General features: G+C 45.1%; 1 protein-coding gene across 1 annotated transcript in view; it reads left to right on the top strand.

Moving 5' to 3' along the window:
* Zfat (zinc finger and AT-hook domain containing) overlaps positions 1 to 25201 on the top strand; it is a 178609-nt gene that overhangs the window by 123288 nt on the left and 30120 nt on the right. The window contains 1 exon segment of the mRNA XM_028876000.2: positions 20056 to 20194. Coding sequence (XP_028731833.1) covers positions 20056 to 20194 — 139 coding nt within the window.

Genomic DNA, 25201 nt, shown 5'->3' with positions numbered 1-25201 from the left:
CATGTCACAAGAGCTCAGCACCGGAGAGACTTTGCACATTAGCTCCATCCTCTATAGAGCTTCAAGGACATCAAGAATCTCCTGGCCTCTGGAGCATAAGTTTAAAAAAAAAAAGGTGGTGTGTGAGTTGTGCAAGTTTGCAAAGAAAAATTCAGTCTGAAATCAGCAGTTTTGAAATATGTACCTTTTGGAAACTGTTCAGGGTGGCTGAATGCTGAGCCATCTTTATTTAGCTTCCTTTGTTTCTGATACAGCGTGTGACCTTGGCCATTGGCCCTTCCCTTTTTGTGGCTAGAGAGCTCTTAGATATAGCTGAGGTTGGGAATTGACCCATCACCTCGACAACACACTGTCAAATTTATATTTGATATGTGTTAAATGAGGTTGAATCCTTGACAGCCAGTGCCATGAGTCTTTTGCGTTATTGCAGTTGAAATTTGCCTGGCCACACAGCATTGTCGCAAAACTGAATAGAGGTAAAGGAGACCTTGATCTCTAAACTCATTGTCATTGACAAGCATTTTCCAATTCTTCCATATGGAGTATATCATGCCACAGCTCAACAACCAGAATTTTCAGAGACAAAGTAGGAACAGCTAAAGAATTCAGTTTTTATTGGATCTTTTGATGCAAAGTATGTGAGATGATCTGGGTACCAAGCACTTCTCTGTCAGGCACTGTGCAGGGTGCACAGGCTTCTAGGCTGAAGTCAGGCCTCTGTCTGCCAGTTCCATAGGTCCCCGCAGAGCCAAATATGCATTAAAAATAATAGCCATTGTATGGAATATTAGGGAAAAGTTATGCCTAGGAGTGATGGGAACTCAGAAGACCAGCACAACAATTATTCCAGCTGCATTTTTTAAAGTTTTATTTCAGCTGAGTTAAGATTATATTATCCTATTTGATTAAAATTCATATTTTTAGAAACCTGGAGCATGATGGTAACCACAAGTCAGAGGGAATTTGAGCAGTACTCAGTAGAGGAACAAAAAGGGTTCAGTGTCCACAAGCCCATCAGTGGTATAGTGATGTAAATTATATGTTTATATGTGGGGAGAATTGGGGCATATGTAATTTGCATAATTAAGCAATCTTGGTCAAGATGTGGTCCTGCTAATCCTTGTCTCTGGGTGTTCTGGATGTACTGAAAGACAAGATGGTCAAAGAAGCCCTTATTGCTTGAGAGGTCAGCTGCCTCTCAGGAGAGGGTTACTTGGCTCTGTGGTGTGACCTCACCCTCATGGACAGTTGCCCTTACTGGGAAAGGGTCTGCCCTATGAAGTTCCTCATTTAGGAATCTAAGATGACTCAAGAAGAAAGTTTAAGGATAATGACTTACCTGTCTTCATCCAAAGTAAAGGAGACAGACAGGAACAACAAAGGCAGAAATGTCAGGCTTTCATCCTGCATTTACAAACAATTACTTGTAGGTCCAAGTTGCAGAGCCAACTAACTCCCTTTATCAAAAGCAGTTGCTAAGCACCTGTATCATAATCTCTTCTTGTATTCTGATAGTGAAGTAAATGCCAAAGGCCTTTGTAATATGATCACAGCAAGCTGCAGTGAGGTATGCATGGAGAAGGTAAAGGGCGTGTGAGCACACAGAACACAGGAGAACAGATACTCAAAATTGGGCAGAGATAGTATTTAGGATGAAGTCAGCCATGGAGGTTGCTGTGTAAATAGTTTATTCCTCTCTTTCCTTCTAACCCCTGTGAAAAAGGGATTGGAATTGAAGATAATCTCCAGTCACTAGAATGGAAGACAAACATTTGTAAGCAATTCCAGTTACTAGTACCCCCAAGTGATCTCACAATGCCAGTTGTTGGGCATTGCTATGTAAAGTGTTTTATATGCATACTTTACTCTGCCCTGATAACCCTTCTAGGCAAATATTAATATCTCCATGTTATACATCAGAAGACTAAGGCCCATAATTGAGTAAAAGGGCATGAGTTAGGAGGACTGCAGTTTTTAAGGGATGGTACATGGCTTTTGATCAATGTCTTTGTGACATAATGACTCCATCCGTTAGCCTATGCCTTCAGATCTCGGTGACTTTTTACCCCTTTGTCCTTTTCCCACTCGCTGCCTTGATGATGTACACCCACAGGTGTGTGTTTAGTTATCAAGGCTCAAGCACAGAATGCTGACTGAGTACAAGTTAGCAGCCAGAACTCTTACCAAAGTGGAAACCACAGAACTCATCGGCATCAGGTAGGACTAATGTGGGGTTGTGTGGCAGTTTCTATTTTGCATTTCTGTTCTGAATTTGAAGGACAGTCAGGACTCTGGTACTGCATTCGTTTCTTTATTTCTTATGAGTTTGAGAAGGGTGTGGGAGGAAGAAGGAAGGTGTGGACCTGGGTGGCACATGGGCCCCTTGTTAACTGGCTTCCAGCTACAGAGCCTGTGCTAAAGACCATCTGTGTCATCTTCAGTTCTGTTGTGCTTTAGATCTTTAAAGCATCTCTGGAAAAATGGAAACTGGATAGTCTTAGGTTAAAGTCCTATCCATCTATGAGTATGTGGTACATTCTCTGGAAACATTGCATTTTTGACCTCACAAGTGATTACCAAAATAATAACAGTAATAATAATAGAGCCAAATCAATAACCAGCCAACGCTAAAGATTCTTCTAAGCTCTTGCACCAAATGCAATTAGTGTGAATTGATTTACTGTTACTTATCGTGATGAGTTAATTGCCTCAAGATAAGCTGTCTTTGAACTTGTGGTACCCATGGCCTTAAAATATTTATTCTTTTAAATTGTGTAATTTGTCTCTGGCCTTATTTGAAAACTGAGCTAGCTCTGTGCTTTTTAATTGATATGAAGATCTGACTCTTGCTCTTTGGATCTTTACTCTGGTTTCGTTCCTGCCACGATTGACCCTAGGTAGAGCTGAGTCCCACCTTGGAATGATGACATTCTTAAAAGAGACAGGAGAATTAGAAAAACTTTTCATCCCTGGCTTGGTAAACTTGTCTTTGAGACTCCCAACTTTCAGAATGGCTGGGACAGAAAACAAAACAACAACAACAAAACTGCCATGCCAAAGCTACCTGCATTGTAAGCTGTGAGTGGCATTTTCATTCATGCCTGTATCCTGTGAGCCTCAGGGCTACTTAGACATCTTTGGACAAATATCTCTGAAGGCTAGTCACCAGGAACAAGAGTCCCGGGAAGCCTGTGGCCTTCCCGTGCTTCTCGCTGTAATGTGCATGTCTCTCTGTCTGTCTGCTTCTGCCCCGCTTCTGCTCTTTTCTTGTCTGTCTGCTCTGAAGCCCTGTGTGCTACAGCTGTATACGTGTGGTGTGTGGTTGGCACAGTCAAGCCTCACTTTTGGCAGTATTCACAGGGAAACGTGGATCCCCCCCATGCCTGCAAATACCAGCCAACCAGCTACCAGCCCCTCAACCTCAGCCTCCACTGCTCTAGGCAGACCCAGGGCAGCCACATGACCTGTCCCCACCCCCATGCTCACTTGTTTGTCCCTGCGCCTCACGCTTGCTCTACTCTACTTCCAGATGGCCACATTGGTCTCATCTCCTTCAGGCCTCAACCTTCATGCTGTGTTTCTGTAGGTTTAATGACATCTGGTAAATACTATGGTCACTTCTTTTGATGCTAAGACATAAGTTCTGTGAGGTGTTGGGTTTACTTTTTGTTCTGCTTGCTACACTCAGGCAGCACTTTATAGGGAATGATGGGTATACTGTCTGCCCATCTTTTAATATTATTATTATTATTATTATTTTTATTATTATTATTTACATAGGGTCTCACCTAGGCCTGGCTGGTCTCAAACTTGTTATGTAGATGAGGATGACCTTGAACTCCTAATCCTCCTGCATCTACCATCTGAGTAATGGAATTACAGGTACTGGGCATCATGCCCACTTTATGTGGTGCTCGGCATGGAAGCCAGGGTTCTGTGCATGGTAGGCAAGCACTCTACCAGATAAGCTACATTCCTAACCCTAGTCTACAGGTCTGTAGGCTGATAGATTCTTCCTGGCAGGCTTCTAGTTGGAGTGTGGGATTTTGAGCTGCTTTAAGAGCTCAGAACCACAAAGGGCCAGGATCCCACGCACCTTCTATGTGGGGCATTGCTGGGTTCATTCTCATTTCCTGTGTAACCTTGAGTCCTAAGTTTGTCCTTCTCACAGTAGTGAGACCTGCAAGATTAAAAGTGGACGAATCCTATGGGAGTGCTCTGGAGGGGAGATGCTGTGCACTTGCCTTAATCCTAGCTTCAGTGAGTCAGGCCCTGGTTAGTGCCAAGGCCCAGAGAGGGAGTGTAGCATGTGACAAGGACCTGCTTTTCAGCAGAGAGGGAATAGATGTCTGTAAAGTTGTTTCCTTTGGTTGGGCCCTGTAAGCCTTGTTTCATCATTGTATTGCATTAAGGAATATTAAAGGAGATTCCCGTGGAAGGCACATGTCTAATCCATTCTGGTGTATTCTTTGGAAATCAAGGAAAATGTAGTTCCTTGTCAGTCTTCAGTTTTGCAGCAGTATTAGTCCTGTCTGATCTGCAGTCTGGAGTCAGTGGGAGCATGCTGGTGGTTAACAGGCAGTCCAGACAGGGGCTGTACAGAGCCAGGTCACCAAGGTGGGAATGGGAAGGAAAGGGAAAGAAGAAATGACTGATTGTGCCACCAGCATGTCAGGTGTTAGAAATGCCATTGTAGAATGATATCACATTGATGCTGTCCTTTGAAACCCAGAATCATCTGTAAAATGAAGCACACTACTAGAGTGGGAAGGTTGCCGAAGTCACCCAGCTGATGCAGCAGCAGGAGAGATTGTTGCTGAAGTCACAGTTATTTGCAGTAGCCTTGATTGATCTGTGTATCAGTTGCCCGGGGGGAGAGGAAACAGGAGAGGGGGGTACCTCGGGTTTGGACTCTGGCCCTAGGTCAAAGCCTGGTTTGATGGTGACTGACTGTCTGAGAACCCTCTGCAGCAGCCTCTACTTTCCTCATCTGTAAAATGTGCATATTATTTTTTTCACCCTAGGTGGCAGGCAGGCAACAGGGACTTTGTTACCATCAGTGGATTTGAGTCCTCTTCATCTCTTCTTCTGTCACTTAAATATAAACAGGGAGGTCCTCAAATTCTAAGTGCAGGTTTTCAGGTAAAAGGAATGCCATGTGTTCTTTTGCTTTAGATGAGGCCTTTTGCACCAAAGATCATCATCTGGGCCATCAGTGAGAGTCAGTTGCATAACTCATTTTTTCAAAAATTTCACAGAGGTATACATTGTACATGGAGCCTATTCCCTCCACACCCTGCCTCCTTTATCTTATCCCCCCCCCCCCGTTATTCTCCTCCGTCACCCTAGACAGTTTCAGTTCAGCTTTTATGCCACATAAATATCCATCACGTTTGGAATGTCTGTTCTGAGCTTCGCTTCTTTATTCAGCTGCGTATTGATGAGACAGAGCAGGGTTCTTGCTCCTGGTTCTAATCCTCTCATTTCTTTGCAGTTTCCAAGTCCTTTGGCTGCCGAGTTCAGCCCTGGCCACTACAGAAGCCTAAATGATTAAGCTCTGATGTGGACTCTGGGGAAGGGTTGCAGGCCTGGGGGTCGGGGGGTGAAGGTGGACATGTTGATCGAAGTTGCTCTACAGCTATGCAGGGTTTGTTCCCGCTTTCCCAGGTGCCAGACCCCAGTGAGAAGGAGAACTTGCTCTTTCTAGAAAGTTGGAAAGGTTTCTGAAGCCTAGCCGAACATTCCTTGTATGTCATTATACTCTGGTATGTGAACCCAGGGTGTGTGTTTCTATTGGTTGGGTATCCCAGAAGTGATCAGGTTCCTCTCTTTGTGACTGTAATGAGCTCTGCTCTTATGAGCTGTCAGCACATGTGCTCTGATGCCTGTGTCCTCCAGCTTCTCTGGGTGGCACATGCACAGGGTGTGCTGGCTGTGGGATCTGCAAGCTTCATTAGGTGATCCCTGGTTGCACTCCAGAGTGGTTGCAGAAGTGTGCAGCGGCAGCAGCAGCAGCAGCAGCAGCAGCAGCAGCAGCAGCAACGCATAGATGCCCATGTCAGCCCATAGTTTGGTGTGAAGAGTTTTTCATTGCCCTGCTAGGCATGCTGTGATCTCTGTACATTTTCATTTCCATGGCTGTCATGGCCATGAGTTTTCTTCCTCCTCTCCCTCCCTGCCTTCCTTACATCTTCCCTAGTAAATAACAGCTCAACTGTTTCTTCATTTGTCTTGTTTATTTTAAAACCGTGCGTCAGTTTTTGGCTATATGTTGTAAATTCAGTCTCTCATTCTATGACTTCCACTTTACAATGTCTTTACAGGTCTTTAATGACTTGCAAGAAGACATTTAAAATGGGTTCTTAGGTTTTAGGGTACTGATTTTAGGCTGGTTGGCGGGGCATCACATGAATCATTAATAGGCTGTGACAGGTGCCTGGCTGCTGAGTCCCTCCAACCCTGGTGGCAGAGAAACATAGGTGTCCTGATGTGGACTCTGCTAGCAGAGAGTTGGAGGCCTAGGGTAGGGGCAGGTGGACATGCTGATTGCAAGGGTTCCTAGTGAGAAGGAAACTGGTTCTTCTGAGAAAAGTTGGGAGGTTTCTTGACATGTCGTATGGTGAGTTAACATGCTCAAGGAGTGAGTGTGAATATATGTGATGAATCTGTCCAATATCAGGCACAAGATAGCATGTGTACTATTAGTAACTTACGGATGAAAAAATACTGGAACAATCATTTTTGGCTTACATCTGTGAAGTGTGACAGCATAATCCTTCACAGCATAAGTGAAATCATTCACTTCGGTAGGGATGGGAAATGCCTTTAGAGAACGTGATCCTATGAACCATGCTTTGTGGATGATGTTTGATGCTTTGCCTGTAGTGAGTGGTTCAGCACTGAATTCATTTTGGGCTTCTTTATTCACATGGCTTCAGCTTTTTGTCATAGAGACATAGCATATAAGATATCACATCCCTTTCTTTTCTTCCATGTCACGTGGTGTTAGGATCAATTGATTAATGAGGATATTAAGAAAAAAGACACAATATGGCTTAGACAGCTCAAGCAGAAAGGAGCAAGGTCAGAATGACAGAGATACTTACAAAATAGATCATGAGGTACCCTCAGAGGGACAGTTCTATCTGCCCAGGCCCATTAAGTTGTCCTAGAGTTTAACAAGGTAGAGCAGGGTGAGGTGGAGTGTCTTTAGAAAAGAAGGAACAGCTCAAAGATGTGAGTGGAGCTTCAGGGTGATAATGCATGGAGCGAGCTATTGTGCACCTGTCTCTTATACACCCGGCTCTCACAGCACATGCCTCAAGGTCACGTGGGGCTTTATACATGCCTTTCCCACCAGATGCAGTGACTGCTTTATCACAGGAGACTCTGAGGAGAGCCTGCCCACCTCTCTGTAGGCTTCCTCAGACTCAGGAGCCTCTGAGCAGGAGGAAGTGGGGAACTTGTAAAGAGAATGATGGGTGAGAAGCAGTTAGGGGTGTAGCCCAGGACATGGTACATGAGAATCAGGTCAAAGTGACAGCAGTAAGGAAGGATGGGGTGTGACTGAACCACCCCAGGGACCGGGGTGACCATGGAGAGTAGTACAGGCAGAGCTGTGGACAGACATGGAACAGACAGGCCTGCAAAGAAAGCACATTCCCCACCCCCCCAGAGGGCAGAGGAAGCCACAGCTTGAGCAGAGGTATATATGGTCTTCTTTCATGTGTGAAAAGATTATTCTCAGGAGGTCCAATGCAGAAGGAGCAAGGAGTCTGGGCAATAGGGTGGTTTGTGCTGTACATGCAGGTGAGGGTCAGATTTCTTACCTGGCCCTCACTGACTGTCTAAACTCCTCCTCCCTTCTGGACACTCTGCTACAGAAGTTCAGCTCTGGGTCTGGGGCTGTTTTCCATCTTGATTGGTTAATCTATTTAACATAATGTCTACATATTTCTGATTACTTGACAATGCATTCAGTTGTAGAAAGCAGGGAAACGTGGCAATGTAAGAAGAAATAATTAAAGTAAATATAACCCGAGTTGTGCTTACTTAATCTTTTGGTATATTATATTCCATTTTTTTCTTGTATGCCTACAAGAATCCTGGGTGACTAACGTATCTTCAGAGTGCAGACGTGGGCTGGAGGGAGCGCTCATGTGTCACAGGTACAGTCAGCGCCTTCCCTCCTTTCCTTGGGTGCTGTGCTCGGGGCTGTCAGGTCGGTACACTGGAAAACAGCCAAAAGGAACTCAGCTCCTTGGAGTGCGTGTTCTCATGGGGAGAGTAAGAGGCAAAGTGTGTGTCATAGTACAGGATGGTGAAAGCCACGGCAGGGAACATTTCAGTAAAGCAGTTGGGAGGTAGGAGGGGATGATCGCTGAGCTCATGGAGCAAGACTCTAAAAGAAGTGTGTCTGGGAGAGCTGGGGTCCAGGGAGGACATGCCAGTTTCTGCAGTCATCACTTGCCATCAAAACTTGGGATGGGACAAGAGCATAAACAGTCATGGATTTGAACACTGTCATCTCAGCCTGGCAGTGGTGATGGAGGGTGTCCTGGAGCACACTGCCATCTCAGCCTGGCAGTGGTGATGGAGAGGGGTCCTGGAGTACACTGCCATCTCAGCCTGGCAGTGGTGATGGAGGGGGTCCTAGAGTACACTGCCATCTCAGCCTGACATTGGTGATTGAGAAGAATCCTGGAGCACACTGCCATCTCAGCCCGGCAGTGGTGATGGAGGGGGTCCTAGAGCACACTGCCATCTCAGCCTGGCATTGGTGATGGAGGGGGTCCTAGAGTCCACTGCCATCTCAGGCTGGCAGTGGTGATGGAGAGGGGCCCTAGAGTACACTGCCATCTCAGCCTGGCAGTGGTGATGGAGAGGGGTCCTGGAGCACACAGCCATCTCAGCCTGGCAGTGGTGATGGAGAGGGGTCCTAGAGTACACTGCCATCTCAGCCTGGCAGTGGTGATGGAGAGGGGTCCTAGAGCACACTGCCATCTCAGCCTGGCAGTGGTGATGGAGGGGGTCCTAGAGCACACTGCCATCTCAGCCTGGCAGTGGTGATGGAGGGGGTCCTAGAGCACACTGCCATCTCAGCCTGGCAGTGGTGATGGAGGGGGTCCTAGAGTACACTGCCATCTCAGCCTGGCAGTGGTGATGGAGGGGGTCCTGGAGTACTTAGCAGCACTGTCAGGCAAATAAACTCCCTGGCCTCTTACAGTAACTGTGTTTTGACAGTTTTTTGTTCTTTTTTCATTAAGTTTTTTTAATTAATTAAATTTATTTATTTTACATCTTGACCATAGTTGCTCCTCCCTCCTCTCCTCCCATCCCTCTCCTACCTCCTTTCTGCCCACCCTCTCCAATCCACTCCTCCATTTCTATTCAGAAAGGGGCAGGCCTCCCATGGATATCAACAAAGCATGACATATCAAAATACGATAAGACTAAGTACTCCCCTTGTATTAAGGCTGGGCAAGGCAGCCCAGTATGAGGACTAGGGCCCCAAACGTCAGCAAGAGAGTCAGAGACATCCCCTGCTCCCACTGTCAGGAATCCCACAAGTAAACCAAGCTACACAACTGTCACATACATGTAGAAGGCCCAGGTCTGTCCTATCCCACGCAGGCTCCTTGGTTGTCAATTCAGACTCTTGAGTTCCTATCAGCCCAGGTTAGTTGATTCTGAGGGTTTTCTTCTGATTTCCTTGACCCCTCTGCTCGTACAATCCTTCTTCCCTCTCTTCAGTAGGATTCCCTGGACCTGGCCTAATGTTTGGCTGTGGGTCTGCGTCTGTTTCTATCAGTTGTTGGATGAAGCTTCTCTGATGACAATTGGGGTAGGCACTAATCTATGAGTATAGCAGAGTATCGGTAGGCATCATTACATTGACATTTTTTTTTCTCTTGTGTTTGGCTCTATCTTAGGTCTTTGGGCTATCCAGCCTCTGGGTCCTGGCACTTCAGTCAGTCTGACAGTATTTTTTAACCTCCAGATTTCAGAGGAGGAAACTAACACATCAGGGGTTAGAGGAAAATGCCCAAGTTCTATGGCTCAGGAGATGGTGGGAACCATCTCCTGATCCATTGCTCTAAGGAGGCAGGAAGACACAGAAGGTCAGGTACTCCATGGTCCTACCACCAGCTCTTGTTTACCATAACTACTTGCTCAGTGTTGGTGGGGAGTCCACCTTGGCCAAGGCCTTGTTGGGTCTTTAGCAGGGAGTTTGAGATCCTTGAGCAGTATATTCATCTCCATCCTAGCTTCTTTCCTCTTCTGCTCTGTGCCTTCTGCTACATTCTCTGCTCCCATCGCTATTTCTGCAGGGCTTCTTTCCTGGTAGCTGTGGGCTTGTCATTTCTGATTGGGTGCAGGCAGTTGAAAGAAATCAGTAGGATGTCATGAATTTTGCTGTGCACAATCTTGCTAGAATAGGTGGAAATGTGGCTGTCTTCTTGACATTTCAGTGTTTCCTGATGCAACAAAAACGAGGCTCCGTTCTATCTGTGTAACTGCTGTGAAACTGTTCTCTTATTGCGGCTGTTAATTTCCTATTTCTTTTCTGTCATTTTCTTCTATAACATGTTGACTTCGAAAATAACGGTGGTGACAGCTCACACAGGAAGTACTTACCATGTGTCATATGCTGTATTTATAGTATCTTACTCCATCCCTACAGGAGCCAATGTTATATCCATTTGATAGATGAGAAAAGAGAGGCATAAAAAAGGTCAAGAGGCTTTCCCTGGTGATGAAATGGTCCAGCTTAGACTTGGGCCTGCATTGGCTTCAGAGGCTTTTCTTAGGTCTCTGTATCTCTAAGAGATACAGATCTCTCTCTCTCTCTCTCTCTCTCTCTCTCTCTCTCTCTCTCTCTCTCTCGTGTGTGTGTGTGTGTGTGTGTGTGTGTGTGTGTGTGTTATTGTTGTTTTAAGAGACTTGCTGTGTAGCCCAGTTTTGCCCCAAAATCATGATGCTTATGCCTCAGCTTCCTGATTGCTGGTATTAAAGCTATACCCCATCATACCTGGCTTCAAATGTCTTTTTGTTCTTAGTATCTTTTAAATTCTTACATTAATCTAGCATCATTCTTTTTTGTTGCCTGTAGGTAGTTTTGGCTGTATAAAGGAATATGTGCTCTAAATTCCTTGGGCATGTTTAGTTGAATTCATTGCTGTACTTGAACTTGGTCAAAGGTTTTGGAGTTAACTCAACATGTGTCTATGTCAGCATTTGCTCTTGCATATGTTTCCTCCTGTGTGACTTTAGGCAGGTCACATAATCACCGTTAAATTCAGTTAACTATCTAAATGAAAAGAAAGCAATGGAGGGAGGGAGGGAGGGAAGAAGGAAGGAAGGATAGAAGGAAGGAAGGGAGGAAGGGAGGAAGCATTTCCAGTTTATAAGATTGTTGTGAGGCCAACCAAGTACATGGAAAGTATCTCTTACCGTGGATTGTGTACACGGTGTCTGTGTATGAGTGGTCCTTTATGTGTGCAGGTCTTCAAGCTTACTCAAGGAGCATGTTGCTGTAGCAGTAGGGATTACCTCCTGAGGTCACCACAGTGACAAAACATCTCATAAATCCAATTCTAGAGTCTGTGGGAGAGGTAGCTCAGACACTGAGAGAACTAGGTATGGGAGCAAAAGCCCTCTGTAGGTGTGGCGATGACCTGATGGATCTAACTCTGCTGTAATCTTACCTCTGCCTCCTAACATAACACTTGGCAAGTGATAGCTTGTTTATGCACATATATAAGCATTTTATTAGAAAGGATATTTTGCCTCAGTTGGTTATATATTTTACAGCGGATCTGCCCTGAGCCTGATATATTACCATTCTCTCTCTCTCCCACACACACTAAAGTAATTTATCCATTCTTTTCCCTTCGCATCTCCCTATTTTCTTCCTACTTCCTACTGTTCTCTTGCCTCCGCTGGCTGTGGGGGAGATGGAGACTACCTAGTGACTGGCTGTATGTAAATCTGAGCTCTGAGATTCCTCTCTGGGCACTGTGCAGAGGGCCTGGCAGAGTGGCTTCTCCTGGTCAGCTTGAGAATAATCTGGAGCCTGTAAGAGCCAGGCCCTCTCTTCTCTGGCATCATTTAATACTAGGCATATTTTCATCAACGTAAAAGTATGATTGTAGACAAAAGATGAATGGATGTTTAATTGGGTGTCTACATGACAAAGCCGAACTTAGTTGATGGCTAAATAGACTGTGAAGGTGCTGTGACCTTTGAAAACAACTTCTGTGGTCTGATTATCGCACCATCAAAAAGAAGCATACCAGCTGTTCTCTGACTGCCGCTCACTCTGCTAACTCACTTAAAGGGCAGCACTAAGGAAGTGTCTTCAGTGGCTTGCGGTGTACCTCATTGGTTCGACCCTCAGCACCAGGGAAATAGCAAACTCTTTTTACTCCTGTTTATAGGATTGTGTCACAGGCATGAGTCATCGTTGGTGTGTACAGAGATGGTGCGTTGTGGTGATGTGGGAGGGATACTTTGAAGCCTTTGTGGATGGTGGGAGGATCATGGTGCTTGGTGAGGGGGTGGACCTTGCTTTGCACACCTCAGGCTGCCGACAGGCCTCTCTGCTATAGGAAGAGGAGGTCTTCTCTAGGGTGGAAAGGAAAGGGATGTTCTCATGGAAAGTTGGTAGGGCTTTCTACGGGGAGGTTTTTCAAGTCTCAGATGACCAAGTTGGTAAATGTAGGCATAGTTCAGCCTCAGCATGTGAGGAGCTTGCTTCCACAATTCCCCACAGACACCAGCATTTGCTCAAGTCCTTTCTCTAAGATGGCCCAGGATATGCACATGACTGAGGCACATTACAAATACTTTGTCTCCAGATTAACTTTCCATATCTAAAGCAATGTTACAATTTAAATAGTTGTTATAGACATCTGGGCATGCCCAAAACAGACACATTTTGAGAACCTAAAAGAATTTTGAGAATTTAAAAGAACTTTGGATCCTTGATTGAATCCCCAGAAATGGAACTTGTGACTACAAAGGCCTGACAGTGTTGTGCAACTGATTAAGCACAAATGTCCTGAGACCTGTTGCATTTTGTACTTCTCAAATTACAGTCCTGTTCTGTTTTGTGACCTCTTTGCAACCTTGGCAGGTGAGCAGAGGTTTATTAGGGAATTGAAAGTGTTGGGGAGGAGAGTAAAGATAGGCAGGGTGTGGAGGTGTGAGTTTGTAATCCCAGTAGTGGGGAGGTGGAAATCTGTGGATCTCTAGCCCAAGTGGTGACCTCCAGGCCAATGAGAAACAAAACAAGATGGTGGCTCCTGAGGAGCAACACCTGAGGTTGACCTCTGACCTCCACCCGCACACCGTACAAATGAATATGAACACACTTGAGAGTGGGCACATGCACTCCCCTCCCCCAAAAAACAACCGGAATTGTCATGGTTGACTAGTGATGGATCCCATATCTGAGCCCACCTCTTAGTTTCTGGTTTATTCATGGTTTTACTGCATTTACTTAATCTTGCTTGATGTAACAGTAATCATGTCATCATTCTGGGCCCACTAGAGTGTGAAGGTACTTGTGGTCTAATAATGCTGCATCTAATACATATCTTGCACCAACTAGTCCACTTGGTACAGGTTGCTACAGCAACATTTTCTTTTCCTGCATTTACCAGAATGTCAATCAAGTAAGTGGTTTATCTTCTGTTTTAATTTTCTAGGTCTATCTACCCAGGATGTCAAACTTAGGCTTATAAAATTGTGCTCCACATCCCCAGATTTCCCACACTAGAGTCATGTGATACTGTCATCCTCTGCATGGAAAGGTCCATCTCATAGGGGAGGTTCACATTTTGGTCTCTGAGCCATTGGTGACACACCCGAAACTGGAATGAAGCACTTGTTTGCACTGATGAGACTTTTTCTGATAAAAATCCATGAACTTAGGGAGCCACTGCCTTACAAATTCAATTGCACCTTTTTTTCAGCCTGCACTGAGTCAAGAGTAGATACCTTCTGAGAATTGGCCCATGACCCAGAACTCACTCCTGCCTCATGTCACCCCAGCAGCTTGCTGAACTCAGCTTTTTGTTTTCACCCTGTTAGTGAACTCTTCAGTGAGCTCACCAGAGCTGTTCTCTCTGTGTCTGTCCTGTGGACACTGGTAAGGCCATTTCTAATTGGGATTCTTGGTGTATTTGACTCTACCATCTCTCGCACTCTGTGGACAGCGGCCTTGGACCTCACAACTCCAGAAGCTTCTGATTCCTCTGCCTGAGTACGCTCTCTGCAGCCCTCCTTCCCGTCCACCACTCTGGGCCACCAGTGTAATACAGAACTGCCAGGTCTCTTGCTACAGCCACATTCAGTCATAGAGCATCTTCCAAGTTCCTGCCCAGAAGACATCTATACCACAGGAGTTTTTTTGTGTTTAAGATTTATGTCTCTACTCATTCTCTGGTCTGGGGGGGCTGGTGGTCTAGACTTCTACTTTTACACCCATAAGACTGGTATCATTTCTTTCTCTTTTGTGATCTAGATGACCCCTTTACTTGAGGCTTTTAGCCTCTTTCTTCCCACACATCATCTCAACAATTGGGTCCATCTGACGTCCCTTCTTCTTCTCTCTAGCTGCTCACATTCTTGCATGGGTGTTTGTTCCCCTGACTCACTGTGGCCCCCAGTGCCTGTTGCCTGTACCACTGAAGCAAAGGATGATTGGTTTGTGCCTCACTCTTGTTTCTTTCAGTCCATCCTCTTTTTAGTTTCCAGAGCAATAAAATGTGAACAAGATGTCTACAGTTCAAATACAGGAGTTTGATGGAATTAAAAACCACATCATACTCTAGTGCTTTCCTCTCTAAGCAAATATGAAGTTATTATTTTTGGAATGCTAGCATTTGCACAGACATCAAAAAAGACACTGATATGCTTTACTGCCCACATAGGGCTGTCACTCCCTTGCTTGACACCTAATGTTCGCTCCTAAAACTTAACATTAGTGTTTCCACAGAGCACACATTATCAGTTGGTGTGTGAGTATGTGTGCGTGCAGGCACATGCTCATACTTGTGCACCACAGTGAAAACCAGCAGTGACCTTAGTCTTTCCAAGTCTACCATGGCTGTTAGTTGATGGTTGTTATTAGTTAATGGTTATCTCTGGGCTGGCTCATATCTATGATATCTTACAAGGCCAGCCTGTAATCCCCCTGAGAAGAGCTGTGAGGAAGATAGATGCCCAGATGACCAGTGAAAAAAGCTCTGCCTGGGGCTCCAAAACAGTGCAGACTAGGAGACTATGAGGCTTTGGACAACTTCCTAAATCACTCTGTGCCTCCATTTTCTTATCAGTAAAATGGGAACAATAATTGTACCCATATAAAATGGTGAGACTTAGAAGAATGAGTCCATGAAGAGCATGGCTACCCAACAGACGGTAGGTCAGGAAATATTAGATGAAACAGCTTAGTTATGGTGGTAGAGCTCAGAAAGCTGGTTAGATAACCCCAGTGCACCTGAACAGAAGCTATGGCTGACAGCTCCCTGTCTTTTTTCTGGTCCCTTTCTCTTGAGCCTCAGTAAGAACTTTAGGCTTTCTTCCAAGTGAACTATGTGGATGCCATGAGTTATGTCTCCCTAACTCTTGGCTGGATTCTGTTCTGAAGTTTCAGAATAAATAACTTCCCTTATGAGGTCCGGTGCCATTTGCTATTTGAGAGTATCTCGTGTATGAACTAAGTTTTATGATTTAGTTTGCCTAGGTAGCATTTAATCTTTGGAAACTCATATATATTCAGGGAATTGCAAGCCTGCCTTCATTCATCATGGGATCTCCAGGTCAGAGAACAGTGTCTCACTCACAGTAGGAGGTCAGCAAATCGATGCCTCAGATATGAATTTTAAGATCTGAATCAGTAACACAACCAGAGTGGGTTAGCTAGGGTTTGCCTGCCTTCTCACTTGCCGTAGCTGCTGGAGAGTTCTCCGATTGACACTACCAAGGCTTCTCAACTTCAAACTTGGTTTGCCAGAAAGGTCCAGGTGTGGCTCAGTGAATGTAGTTTAGGACAGAGGACCCCAGCAGGAGATTTCATGGAATGATGGAAAAGGTTTAGGGAACAGAGTTGAGCCCAGGGAAAGGAGTCATTATCTTTCAAGCCCCAGAACAGTTCACCAGAAAGACATCTGCTCAGGCTAGTGCTGAGCTTACCGTATCCATTGGCCTGATACTGCAGTCTACATGGGAGGGTGTGTCAGAGTGCTGCCCCGAGCCTTCCAGTGGCAAGAACTGACATGTGGCTAAAAATCTGTCGCTTGGGGACCGAGCTCTCGTTTGGCCTCATCTGCACCTTCTCTTTCCTCGTGGCATACCTGTTTGCCATGTTTTCTTCTCATTAGAAATTCTCCTAGGAGTCTGCATGGGAACTAAAAGGCCTTGAAACCCTCATGTGGCAATTTATCTGCTTTGCCACATGAAGGATGGACTTGGCTCCACCGTCTGAATTTGGCTCGTAGGACCATTTCTTACTTTGATCGCCCCTCTCCTTCTCGGCTGTTACTTGCTGACCACCCCAAGTGGGCAGTATAACATTCTCAGTTTCTTTTTTTGATGTCTGTGTAAATGCTAGAGTTCCAAAAACAATAAATTCATAATGTTTGCTTATTTAGAGAGGAAAGCACTAGACTGTGCGTGGCTTTTAACTTTGTAATAGTCCTTTATTGGAAGTGTAGTCCTTTTGGCCCTGTGTGGTTGGTAGATGAGAAACCCCTACAAGTTTTGCCTTTGTTCCAGGCCTGTGGTCCAAACCACAAGGGTTCCGCAAAGGAACTGATGGCAAAATATAGCTCTGCATAGGACAGCATTAAATATTTTGTGTCCCAGGATGCTTTTGATGTAGATATTCTCTGGGGACCTCCTGCAGCTTCTTTGTCTTTCTTTTGTAGAAAAATAATAAATTCCTGGGCCTTCCTGAGGTATGACATTTCTTTCTTTTTTTTTTTAAGATTTATTTATTTATTATGTATACAGTGATCTGCCTGCATGTATGCCTGCAGGCCAGAAGAGGGCGCAAGATCTCAGTTATAGAGGGTTGTGAACCACCATGTGGTTGCTGGGAATTGAACTCAGGACCTCTGAAAGAACAACCAGTGCTCTTAACCTCTGAGCCATCTCTCCAGCTCCCAACCTTTCTCTTAAGAGGATTTGGGCTGGAGATATTGTCCAGTGACAGAGTGCTTACCTAACAGTGCAAGGCAACAGTGCAGTTAAACCTAGGTGTCAATCTCTAGTGCTAAAATCAATACAGTTGAAATGGCATCCTTCTCTCCACTGGCGTGACATGCGGAGAGGGGCAGGGGTGGATTCTAGGCAACAGAAGTGATTGAGTGTAAAAGTGGCTGTGGTAAGCGCCAGCTTTTTTGTCTGAATGATCAGCAGATTATGTAGCACGATATGAATCTGAAGTTGCTTGGAGTTATGCTTGCAGCATTTCCCTGTGGAGAAAACTAGAAGACAGTTAGATAGTCCTACCTATGGAAGAGAGGAGGGGTCATACCGAACATTCACATCCAGCCGTCAGTGGTGTAAAAATGACAATGGAAACTGGAGCAGACAGACATAACAGGCCTCAAGGCAGTGCTTTAGAGAGAGTCAAGCCTGAAAATCAGGGCTGAAAAGCCGATCTTGTCAGGCAGTGCCGAGGCCATCAGCAGAAGCTGGCAATAGCAGTGCTGCCATGTCCTTTTATACTGGGAGGTGGCACCATCTGACAGATGTGGGACATGGGGTCTGACAAGACGGTGTTGGCCAAACCTTTGGGAACTGTTTTCCCGGGAGATGACAGAGCGCTAAGTGGGAAGGGGAGGAGTGGAAGGCATGGGCAGAAGCTGCTTCGAAGGAGTGTTGGGTATACAGTAAGGAGAGAGAAGACTTAGGCAAAGGGCTTCCTTGTGTTTACCCATCCGTCTCTCCTCACTGCCTCTCTGTGGGAAGACTAGAAGCCATTGCTGGAGGCCGTGGACGCTTCGGGTCAGGGAGGGCATCCCCCCTGCTGGTTGGTTCTCTCCACAGCCAGTCATTGCTGTTACTGCTTTAGTGCCTGTGCATAGTAATGGTGAAAAGATGGATGCATTTGTCAGTCGCGGAGTCTAGGTGGACATAATAGACACAGTGACGCGTCAGCCTCTGTGAGTGCAAGAGTTGTTGTAAAATTGCTGATGGACACCATGGGGAGCTCTCAGCACGGTGTCTCAGCTGTTGGTTGTGTTCCACCCTTTCATCCAGAGCATGGCCTAAGAAGGTAGCTATTATCCTTAGGTTTCAGATGAAGAAAGAGCTCGGAGACGTTTTGCTACTTGTCTGAGGTTCCACTGCAAGGTGATTTCCACCTGTGAGGTTAAACATGCTTCATCTGAGCACCTCCTGCAGCATCCAGAGTACTGAAGCCATCTTAGGGGCCCATTGTAGCACGAATCTTAGAAGGACTTATTAATAAAACAAATCTGGGGCCAGGTAGTGGGGTAAATGCTGGAAGATCAGAGAAGCAGAACAAGCCACAGCTACCTCACCTTGCCAATTCCTCAGCTGATCCTGTTTCCTCAGACTGGAAGTCTCCGAGTCTTCATCCAGAATGAATCTCAGCTGAACTGCTGCTAAAAGCCTAAAAGCTTAACCAGCTCTAGGTCCTGGTTTTCACACCTTATGTACCTTTCTGCTTTCTCCCATTACTCCCTGGGATTAAAGGTTCTTGTTACCACTAGGATTAAAGGCGTGTGTGCCACCATTTTCTGGCCTCTATATCTAGTGACTGTTCTGTTCTCTGAAACCAGATATGTTTATTAGGGTGCACAATATTTTGGGGAACACAACACCACAGCCCATGAGCTGCTTCTTACTGCCTTGACAGAAAGCTGGTGTTGATAGATGGGCCCAAATGCCAAACAGGATTCCTGCCACTCTGTCTGAGCTACATGGCACCGTGACACAGGAGGACACTTTGGTATGAGAAAGAGCCTAGCATATGGCAGTGATTCAGGTACATATCTTTTTTGAGGCTGAAGCCAAGGTCTTCCTAAGGGTACCTGATGGGTACTCCTTCCCTTCCTTGCATTGAGTTCCCAGAGGCAGTATGCGAGGGGGTCAGACAGGGCTGTGGATCCATTTGTGACTTTATTCTGTAAGTGCTTCCTTTGGCCTAGGTCAGGCTGCACTGGCTTTTGCCAGCTACATGTCCCCACAGCCTGGCACTGTGCGTTGTTACAGATTCTGACAGGGAACTGTCGCTAAGGAAGTTGTTTGGAGGAAGGAACAAGAGTATCCAGGATTAGATTGTAACAGAAACTGCTTTTAATGCCATCCATTTAAAATAGTGATTGGTTGGCATATTACTGTTTTATTTATCTTCTTTGGTGCCAGGGCTCGACAAGAAGAGCAATCATGAAATACAGACTGCAGTTTTGTTTAGTGGCATCCCTGGGACCTACCTTACCCTGGCCACTTGGGGCTGCATGGAAGCAGGATGTGTTGGTTGGTTTTGATGTCAGCTTGACGTAAGCTAGAGTCATGTGGGAAGAGGGAACCTCAATTGAGAAAATGCCTGCGCCAGATTGGCCTGTGGGCAAGCTTATGGTACATTTTCTTGATTAATGACTGATGTAGGTGAACTCATCCCACAGGAGGCAGTGTCATCCTGGGTGATGGTCGTGAATAGTATAAGAAAGCAGGCTGAGCAAGCCATAGGGAATAAACTAGTAAGCAGCACTCCTGTATGGCCTCTGCTTCAGCTCCTGCCTCCAGGTTCCTACTTTGAGTTCCTGCCTGACTTTCCTTCCAGATGTACTGTGACCAGGGCATGTGAGCTACAATAAGTCCTTTCCTCCCTGAGTTGCTTTTGGTCATGGTAGTTTATCACAGCACTAGGAACCCTAACTGGGACGAGCCATTCCCCGGTGACAGGGTCTACTGGGCCCGCTCATTTGTAGATATGCTGGTGTCATACTCTCCCCGGAGGCACACTTGGGGAAGCTGGCAGAGGCTCACCATTTCTGTTCCTTGTCCCCCTAGCCTTTCCGCTGTGCCCATTGTCATTACTCATGTAACATCTCTGGATCTCTGAAGCGACATTACAACAGGAAGCATCCCAACGAGGAGTACGCCAACGTGGGCAGCGGGGAGCTTGCAGCTGAAGCACTCATCCAGCAAGGTAGGTGAGGGGCCCAGGCCTGCTGAGAAGCACTGCTAGACGCCAAGAGCTCAGGTCTAACCCATGGACTTGGCATCACGTTAGTTCTTCCCCTCTGTTGGTATGTCATCGCCACCCTCATTATTCGCCAGAAGGCACGAGTCAGAATTGCGACTGTAATGTCGTAATCTAAAAGGGTAGTGGCAAAAGTTTCAGTCTCTGATACTCGCCACAATATTTACCAATACTGTTGTCTGCTCTTGGTTTGCACATACTGTTTGCAGGGTAGAAATTTTAGGCCTTATTTTCTTCATTCAGTGTTATTGACAAGAACATTTTTTTGTTGTCCTTTGCTACAGTCTTTGACTTCGTAATTATAACTCCTGAGGACTGTTGGTAATACAGCATTGCATGTAAGAGATGAAAACTTCTGTGGCTGAAAAATATAGTTTCTAAGGTTTTTTTCTCTTTTTAACTATTACTGGTACATATACATATAAAAGAATAAGCATAAATATAACCTGCAAAGTCATTCAGTGTTATTAGGGTTGACTACTTGGTATTGTTTCTAGGGTATGTTTCTAGGTTTGACTACTTGGTATTGGATAATCAATTAGGGGGATCTTCTCCATGGAAGTCTAATTTTCCCTCTCTCAGGACTTGTTAATTGCTTTTAGCTCTTCATCCATGTGTTGGGCCCTGTGAGATTTCCCCCCATCTATCTTGGGATGTCAGCTGGTGGTGGAATTGTTTAGGTCTTGGGTCGGAAGCCATGTTGTTGAGATTTCATGGGTGTAGCTTCTGTAGCATAGCTAGAAGGTATGATCTCACAGAACATTTGATGGTCCTTTGGCTCTTACAGTCTTTATGCCATCCCTTCCTTGATGTTAAAGAAGACCCCATCAACTCCAGAGAGGGGGCTAGACATGGGGCAGGTAGGAGGGAAAGAGTGGGAAGGGAAAATGATGTAATTATATTTTAATTAGATTTAAAAATAAAATTGTAACCAGTGCTACTAAGATATATTTAGTAGTTGAACTTTGCAGGGGGGATTTATAGAAAAACACATTTTGAGTACACAGGTACTTTAGCTATCCTGAAAAATATTTTGAACATTTATTGAGAATTAATGAAAACCCCTGTAAATATTGAAAAATTTCATAGTTTTTCTTTTTGAGGTTTTATTGAAAATAAATAACCACACATTACCACCGAAGAGGGCATAACACACGTGCTGTCACCACACAGAGAAATATGGCTGTCTTTATGTCTCCATTCCAATAATTCAGCTAGGACTGACTGCAGTGAATAGCTTTAGTCACCGCTTCTTATTAGCTGGTGACTCTGTGGAGCTGAGGGAGGTTTTACAAACCTGTCTGGCTACCAGATGGAGGACTGAGAGCTGTGTCACAGCCAGGGATACTTATTTTTCCGATTCAGCACAAAGCATCCCTTGCTGAGTTGCCTAGAGATGCATCTCCATGTAACACAAATGGATTGTCTATATCCAGCAGCATTCAGTGACAGAGCAGAACAGGAATAGATGAGCAGCTAAGACTCTCAGGATCCTTTTCGAGCTATCCATCAGAAATTTGTCAGAGTGCAAGAGAGAAAACGGGCCTTTCGTTTTCTTCAGGAGAAGTTTTATGATGCTAGGAGCAGGATGGTGCAGCAGAGGGGCGGATCTTGGCTCAGATCTGGGTTTCCTCTCCTTGAGTTGCACTGTCTTAGGCAGTCACCTAGCCTGTCCTTGTTGGACTCCTTGACTACAGAGCACCATCTTCCATGAGGGTAGAGAAGATGCTGTTCAGGGGCATCTGGCACAAAAGACCATTTCATTCCTAGATTTGCTTTTTTTTTTTTTCTGAAAATATTTAAAACTTTGGGGACCATTGCTTAGAGTCTTCCTTTTCTGTGCTAAGGATGGAACTCAAGGCCCTGCACATGCTAGGCAAGCGCCTTCCCATTGAGTTGCACCACTAGCCACCGTTGCATTATTATTATTTTTTTTTACGACAGTCGTCATGTCCAGGAATCATTCGGGAGAATGGATTTGAGTTAGAGTTGCCGTAAATAATGAGTGGGAAGCTAGGGCTTAGTTTTCACATCCTTCACACTCTTGGATTTGATTGGCAGAAAATAGATGTTCAGTGTGGCTGGTGGGACAGGCCCATGGATCTGATTGATGACACTATCACTGCTTTTAGACTTTCATCACTGCCTTGCCAAAACTGTGCTGAACTTGAACTGTTTTATGCCCCAAGTTTTCTGTTCACTTTCTAAGGCTTTCCAATCAATTGGCATTTTCTAACAGGACCTGGGTTTCATATTTAAGCTTTGAAGATCGGTGCTTGATCATTTTCTTTCATGTGTCTCCATCCCCATCTCCCAGTCCCATTTTAGGGGCTTGTTGAAGAAGCAGATACCTAAATGTGTCTTCACCACTCTGGTACTATTTAGACATTAGACTTCTAAGCATTACATGAAGCAGTTTATTCCTGGCTTGTAATGTATGTGCATCTCATATTCTGAGGGTAGATTCTCTAAGTCATCACTTGATCATCAATACGGATTTGAAGCATTCTCCTATATAAATGTATATATTGTGCTGTTTAAGGAAGACATACTTGACAGTCCCCCTCCCCCAACTCCTGCCCCTTCACCAAAGCCTGATTAAAGCTTGCTCGAGAGTTAGGTTAGCAGTCATAGGCACTGAGGTGTGTAAGGTGCTTTGGTGCCAGGCTTCAAGAAGTCATAACTCCTTTCTAAGTGGTGTGTGATATGATGAAGATGGGTCTTAGCAAAGGTCAGTTTCCCAGTACCACAAAGTACCCTGTCAGATTTCTCTAGATTCTCTGGAACACGCACAGGGTTGGGAGCTACACAGACCTAACTGGGGTCTCTGCACAGCGTGGCCTTTGGACCAGGTACTTATCTTCCCTGGACTTGATCTTGCATTCAGAATCATCACAGGGGAAGCTAATACCTGCCCTCAACAGTAGTTGCCAAAATTAGATCTTGTTCTCTAATACTTGCAGCTATTTCCTGACATGAAGTAAATGCTTGATGAAAACCCTAAGCTATTACGTTTGTCTCCATGTTTCCTCATGCACATGTCTTTTCAGCCTCTTCTGTGCAGCCAGCCCAGTGCTAGCCACTGAAACTCAGTACTAAACTAGGTGGCTTTATGGTGGCACTCATTGGCATTCCTTCCTGAGTTGGAACCTGCTTGTCTCTTTTGTTCAGTAGCACTGGGACTAGGCAGCTCCTTTCAGGACCTCATGTTCTGATGGTGCGGCTAAAGGATTCTTCCCTTCCACATGAGAGGAGGTCCTGCCTGGGAGTACCATCAGCTGCTTCCACAGTGGCTGAGCCCTCTGTGGAGGCCCTGTTTGAGAGTCACTGAAGTGACAATAGATAGTCACGACCAGAGGAGAAATGACAGGAGGTATGTCACGAAGGCTTCATTTTTGGCTTCTGCTGAAGTCTTTGTTATTTTGAACTACTGAATTAGAAAAATGTAAATCTGTATCCATGGGAGCACATGCATATCGTATTATTCATGCTAATCTCAGGAAATAGCGTAGCAGAAAATCCAGAAACTGTGAAGTCGCTCATAAGTTATCAATTTAATTTATGGACATGTTTAAAACATCTAAAATCAAGATTCATTGAGTTGTTGGTAGAGGCTTCTAGTGGTGTGATGGTATGCCTTATTATTGATTATTATTGAATGGGTTATTTTTTCCTATGATATAGTCCTAAAGGTTGGTATCCTTATTCACCTGTTTTCAAATTAGAAGCTGACAGAGCGCAATGACGATATGACCAGGCTAATCCAGTCTCCTGATTCGATTCGGTATTTGGTGAAGCAGAAGAGGGGGATGAGGGCGAGGAGCGGGCGTGGCGTCACACTGGGATATTGATTAGGTTGCACTTTCAAAGTCTCATGGGAGGTGCTCTTTTTTTTCCCTCTTATCTTCATTCCTAAGGCTAGTCACTAATTTGGCTCAAGGTTGACTATGTGACCTGTTTCTTTTGCTCAGTCAGTTCTTCCCAATGGTCTCAGGGCCCAGAGAGAAGTGAAGAAGACCTTACTTGAGATGTGTATACCAGGGACTCCTCATTAGAGTCCAGGATATCAGCCGGCTAATGATAAAATAGGCTTGTTTTCCTCTGCTGTAGTTCTCCTATGCTGTTATTCTCAAGGATCCTATGGGAAGAGAGGCTAGGGTTTGACACAGGATTCAGATATCCCTGAGCCCTATGGCCAGGTGTGATCCAACAGCACTTTAGGTCACTAGGGGTAACACTTTCTTACTCAACAGGAAATGAGAATATCCACAAGAACTGGTGTTCACATTTCACCTACTCATCTTGTGAATTTAAACTATTCAGTATCCAAGTTCCTTAATGCTTCTGCTCCAGTCCCTGAGTGCCTGTACTAGTTTCCCAAAGCCACTATAGCAAATGACTTAAACCTATGCAGATCTGTTACCTTACACTGACGCTAAGCTAAAATAGGGATGTTAACAAATCTACAGATGTGAGGGAAATATCTACTTTCTGACCTTGTCCAGCTTCTAGAAGCTACCCCATGCCTTGGCTTGTGGACCCTTCTTCTACCATTGAAGGCAAAAATGGTCAGAGGAGTTTTTCTCCTATTATGCCATTATGATGACAGTCTTCCCTTTGATTATATTACATACATTCCATGTTCCGAAATGATCTTCATCACAGAGTTCTTAGCTGAATCACATCTACCAAGTCCCTTTCCCATGCAAGCTATGTGTTCACGTGTTCCGAGGGTTAGTATATCCATCTGGGAGACCCTATATTCTGCTGTAGCTTATGCTGTAGCTACTATGAGGATATGAGGACTGCTGTCTTTACCTTAGTAGAAGAGAAAGCTCAGACTTAAGAGTGTAAGGATGTTCACCAGACTCACACAAGTATGATCTATCTACCTGCCCGACTGCCTATCTGCCTCGTGTTCTGTGCTGTTCCCAGACTGATGTTATTGAACAT

This window comes from Peromyscus leucopus, chromosome 20 (genome assembly GCF_004664715.2).
Source record: "Peromyscus leucopus breed LL Stock chromosome 20, UCI_PerLeu_2.1, whole genome shotgun sequence".
Taxonomy (NCBI): domain Eukaryota; kingdom Metazoa; phylum Chordata; class Mammalia; order Rodentia; family Cricetidae; genus Peromyscus; species Peromyscus leucopus.
Note: the sequence above shows the minus strand (reverse complement) of the source record. Positions and strands in the feature narration are given on the sequence as shown.